The sequence below is a fragment of the Aristolochia californica genome, unplaced genomic scaffold, assembly GCF_029961685.1.
Source record: "Aristolochia californica isolate CCGP_79_NKW_82.1479 unplaced genomic scaffold, dmAriCali1.0.hap1 SCAF_8, whole genome shotgun sequence".
In the NCBI taxonomy this organism is placed as follows: Eukaryota; Viridiplantae; Streptophyta; class Magnoliopsida; order Piperales; family Aristolochiaceae; genus Aristolochia; species Aristolochia californica.
Window position 1 is genome coordinate 30,540,864 of NW_027182279.1, and position 4,936 is coordinate 30,545,799.

Sequence of the window (4,936 nt, forward strand, 5' to 3'; positions counted from 1 at the left end):
ATATTATCTTCTGGGTGATTACTCTTTACTCCTCCTTAATTGGTATTTTTTATTCCTACCATTTGAGAGTCGGTGTTTTGTGGAGGGATACAATGATTGAAGAGTTTTATTACACTTCAAAGGAATGCCTATAGACCCACTACCTACAAAAGATTAGAGTGTGCCCAACATCAGCATGAGTTATTTGACTCGAGTATGGAGCGATGTCTAATAGCTAGGAGTGATTTTGTTACAGTCCCAAATCTCACACGGTGATTCACAGTGGGAGAAGATGAAGGAAGAAGAAAATCAAGCCGAAGGGAAACTTGAGATCCGAGGTTCGTTGACTTGAACGCACATCCCTTAGCTCGTTTAGGAGAACTCAAAAATCCTTTCTTTAACCTAAAATCAAGACTTCTCTTTTCCATTCTTTTCACCCCTTAAGTAGGGTTCAAGAGTACAAAATTAAAAATATGCCCCTCAATGCCATTCAACTTGAAAAGTAAATAAACTTAATGACTTAACTTAATAACTAAATAACTTAACAACTAAGTAATTTAACGACTAAGTAATAGACTCAGCCATGTCGCCTCTAAATGACTCGGCTTGATATTGAGTCCATAGCATTACTCCCCCCTGGAGAAAGAGCTTGTTCTCAAGTTCGAAGATAGGGTAAGCTTGGTGGAGTGTCTCCATGTCCTCCCCTGGGCCAATCGTGTCATCTGTGGCACTTGTTGGGAGATTTTGTTCCTCTTCTTGTTTGATGTTGCTCGTCTACAGAAAGTTGGTTGATGTCATCTTGCACTGCTTGGGAAAACCATTTTTCACACACTTCCATGCTTGTTGGACTATGTGCTCCATCCAAAATGAAAATGAGACCTCCAAATTTACAACTACCCTCACTTTGTGTAGTAGCATGTGGGTCAAGATTAGCCATGCACCAAAAGTGTGCGAACTTGGGACTGATGTCAGATATAGTCAACATTTCATTAAAACACTTGTGGCCCTCTGATATTAATCCTGCATGAATATAAGCATAGAACAGACCAATAAAGGTAATTTCCTTGGTCAACACATTTTCTTTGATGTTGCCTTGGCACCCATTTTGTTATTGGAACTTTGTCCCATCATTGCCGCAAGATATCCATGAATACAGTGTCCGAACATCATTGTATTCCAACAATTTAAATTTCTCTGTGATATTTGGTAAAATATTCTTCTAGTATCATCCACCTGAAGTACCTTGACAGGCATGTCATGAAACTGGTTACCAACATCATACACCCTACATACCAGTGGTTGGGCAGTTTCAAATTGACACACAAATCCGATTTTTGAAATCCAAATAGGATTCAATTGATTCATAATTACTTCTGTCCACCCCAGTTCTTCCAGTGTAGCATATCTTTTCTTTGCGTAAACTATTGCCCTAGGATCCCCCAATTTCCAGTGACCATTAGTGAGTGCATTCCATGCTAGTAAAACTTTTTGGTCCATTCTATCAAGTACATAATGAACAATCTTGATTTCTCCACATTTGGCATCCATGTAAATAAGACATGTTACAACAAACACCTCATATAACAAACCAGTCCATATAGTTCTTCCAGGAATTACCATTCCTTGTCGCATAGATCCTAAATGGGATAAAGCAGGGAGAAGGCTTATAATAGTACCTTGATCTACTAGTATGCCTTCAGACTTACCCAAAACATGGAAAAGCTTAATTGCCCCATCAGCAAACCCATTCTTTGCAAAACCATTGAGGATAGTGTTCCATGACATCACATCTTTTCTGCAGAATCCAGCTCTCATGGTGTGCCAAAGTACCCACATCTCGAAAGGGCATTTCATCAATTGTTTGGTAAGCACAAGGAATATCCCCGAACTTGGAATACATATGCATCAAAGAAGTTACCACAAACACATCTCCACACATTTCATAATCATCCAAAATAGCATTCCCACAACCCCCACCTGGTTGAAGAATTTCAATGAATAAGTGTCCTAGCGGACACTACTTCTCCGCAGGCTGAATACATGTGACCCAAAAAATCCCCATCGCAAATTTTTAATACTAGAGCCTGAACTCCTTCCAAATCACCAGTGGAAGCTAATATATCAACAAGCAACACATAACGTTCAAGCTTATGCGAGTAACCTTTCTGGTTCTCAGCCCAACTGAACACCCTCAACACCATTGTAGAGTTTTTTCTTACAAAGTCTAGGGACTTGAGAATGGACAAGACAAAATTTGGAGAAAATCGGTTTTGAAACTTGCCACAAAATTCGGTCAAGTCGGTTTCCAACTTGGAGGTCGAGAGCGAAAGTGAGAGGCTGCAACTCGATGGTCACAATTTCAGATCGAAACCAACTAGTCTAGACTTCTCATCTTCCACCAAAGAAACTATTTCCACTCCGAAATCAAAATCTCAAGATTTTTATGCCCCCTGATGAAGTAGAGCCTGATCTGTTGCCGATGGCAAACAACTGCAACATGGGGCTTCTCCGCTCGGAAATTTTCCGTCTCCAATTCTGGGAGAAGTTTAGGTTGCCTTGAACAGGGGAGATTTGAGGTCGAACCAAAATTTGGCTGTTCTGACGCGATTTGAGGTCGAATGATGGGCAGCAACTGTTCATCTTCCGAAGCGGTGACCTTCCCCTCTAAGGCCTTATAGCGATGCTTCTTAATTTTGGCCAATCTCAAGTCTTCCACCCTTCAATCTAGGGGTGGATTTCTTCCAAACATCATACCCCACATCCCATTGATTTTTTGGTCGTTTCTTTTCATTCGTTCCTCACTTTTTGCCCGCATTGCTGCATTTTCTACCCTCATTGCTGCAAATCGCACCTCTCTGGCAATTGCTTCGAAGCTTGTAACTCCTGGATGAATCACCCATGTTCAAGCTCTTATACCAAGTTGTTACGGTTCCGGATCTCACACGATGATTCATAGGGGGAGAAGATGAAAGACGAAGAAAATCAAGTCGAAGGGAAGCTTGAGACCCTAGGTTCGTTGAGGAGAACGCACACCCCGGGGCTCATTTAGGAGAACTCAAAAATCCTTTGTTTAACCTAAAATCAAGACTTCCCTTTCCCATTCCTTTCACCCCTTAAGTACAGTTCAAGAGTACAAAATTACAGATATGCCCCTCCATGACATTCAACTTGAAAAGTAAATAAACTTAATGACTTAACTTAATAAATAAGTAACTTAATGACTAAGTAACTGACTCAGCCAAAGTAATTCACACAATCACGTCATCTCTGAATGACTCAAGCTACTATTGAATCCATAACAGATTTTACTCTCACTTATATTATGACAGTTGGACCTCTTGGAAGAAACCACCAGCTTGAGGGGAAGTGTTGGAAAATATGGTGGACTGCCATTTTATACAGAAGATCCCATACAACATTTGCAGCAAGTTGGGTTTTCATTATGTTCTATCAGCCCCAACATGAGGGGGAGTGTTGGAAGATGGGCCTAAACCCACATGACCAAGGAAGGCCCACACATCCAAGAGATGTGGAAGATGGGCTCAAGGCCAGTAGACCAAGGAGAAGGCCCACAAGCCCATACAATGATGGTAAATAAAGAGTCATCTCATAGAGATGGCACTGATATAATTAGTTTAAGTACCAGGGGCATAATTATAATAGTGTGGGATTATTAATCTATAAGTTGAGCTTCAAGGGAAGGGTTAGGATACAAGTCCATAACCTCTTCTTCCTCATGTTTTCTCCAATATGTCATCTCTCCTTTTCTCCATGAGCTAAATCTATGGAGTCCTAAAAATCAACATCAATAAACTGATGAAAACCAAAAAATTCTTCTAGCTTGTTTCCATCTAGAAGGAGATATGTGTGTTGGTTCCAAGAGAACAACCACACCAGCCCTCTTATCACTTGGCATGTGTTTGTACAAGATCTATGCATATGATTTGGGCCAACCAATATCGAGATTTTGATTCTCTTCTCATAAAGCTCAAGCAAAGTGGCTCCATCAAAGAGTACCAAACAAAGTTTGAATGCATAGTCAACTGAGTCCATTGGCTCAAATTGGTAGCTTCATTGGAGGCCTTAAACAAGAAATACCAAGTGAGGTAAGGTTATACCATTCTAGAATCCCTATTGGAAAAATTTACTAAGCTCACATACAAGAAGAAAAATTACCCCTCCTATGTTTCAAACTTAAGTGTTCTGTTATGGACTCAATAGTAGGCCGAGTCATTCAGAGGTGTCGTGGCAGAGTCATTTAGTTATTCAGTTAATTGCATTTTCAATTTTATTTTACTTCATTTTTATTTCAATTGAAGAGTTAATATGCCATAGGGGAATTATTTTAATTCTTTCTCTTGAACTCTTGTTGGTGCCAAACCTACTTAGGAGGTAACGAGGAATGGGAAAAGACAATTCTGATTTTAGCCTAAATAGGGATTTAGAGTTCTCCTCAATGAGCTCTAGGTTTGGAGTTATCCTCAACGAACTCAAATGTCCAAGTTCCCTTTTGAATTTTACTTTCTTCTCTTTTCCATTTTCCAAAACCAAGAGTGACCTTAGCCGTGCTGGACCCATCCCCAAAACTCTGGATTACCCTTTCTAGCGCCGTGTTACAAGATCCATGACCTAGGACCATAACAACTTGTTATTAGAGCAGGGTAACATGGGTGATATGTCCAGCAATGAAGAGTTGAGAGCCATGGTCAGAGAGATGCAGGACGCAAAGGCCGAACAAGAGGTGAGAATGACAAATTTCGGCCAGTAGCTAGAACAAATTCCAAGTATTATCCTACAAATGGAGATATTCTCAGGTATGGTTTCAGATCTTTTGGCTGCAAGAAACCCAACCCCAGACCGAAGGGGGGGAGGACAACTCGCACAGTAGAAGGGGGGAGAAGCATGCAAGGCGCACTGGTGTCCATGCACAATAGGGTGGAGGTACAGTACCCAGGTA

General features: G+C 40.7%; 1 protein-coding gene across 1 annotated transcript; it reads right to left on the reverse strand.

The window, feature by feature from the left end:
* Positions 1–543: 543 nt before the first annotated feature.
* On the reverse strand, positions 544–1,815 carry LOC137938398 (pentatricopeptide repeat-containing protein At2g34400-like). The gene is made up of 3 exons (XM_068783366.1): positions 1,098–1,815; positions 812–999; positions 544–753 (listed from the first exon to the last, which is right to left on the reverse strand). Exons 1-3 carry the CDS (start codon positions 1,813–1,815, stop codon positions 544–546), a joined length of 1,116 nt encoding a protein of 371 aa, XP_068639467.1.
* Between the last annotated feature and the right edge of the window lie 3,121 nt (positions 1,816–4,936).

What these genes read in the sequence shown, in the direction of transcription:
- LOC137938398 (XM_068783366.1), bottom strand. Translation starts at nt 1,815, where the DNA reads ATGTGGGTACTTTGGCACACCATGAGAGCTGGATTCTGCAGAAAAGAT. An exon ending in TGCGGCAATGATGGGACAAA is followed by an intron (nt 1,000 to 1,097) that starts GTTCCAATAACA and finishes ATATTCATGCAG; the next exon opens with GATTAATATCAGAGGGCCAC. An exon ending in ATAGTCCAACAAGCATGGAA is followed by an intron (nt 754 to 811) that starts GTGTGTGAAAAA and finishes AACTTTCTGTAG; the next exon opens with ACGAGCAACATCAAACAAGA.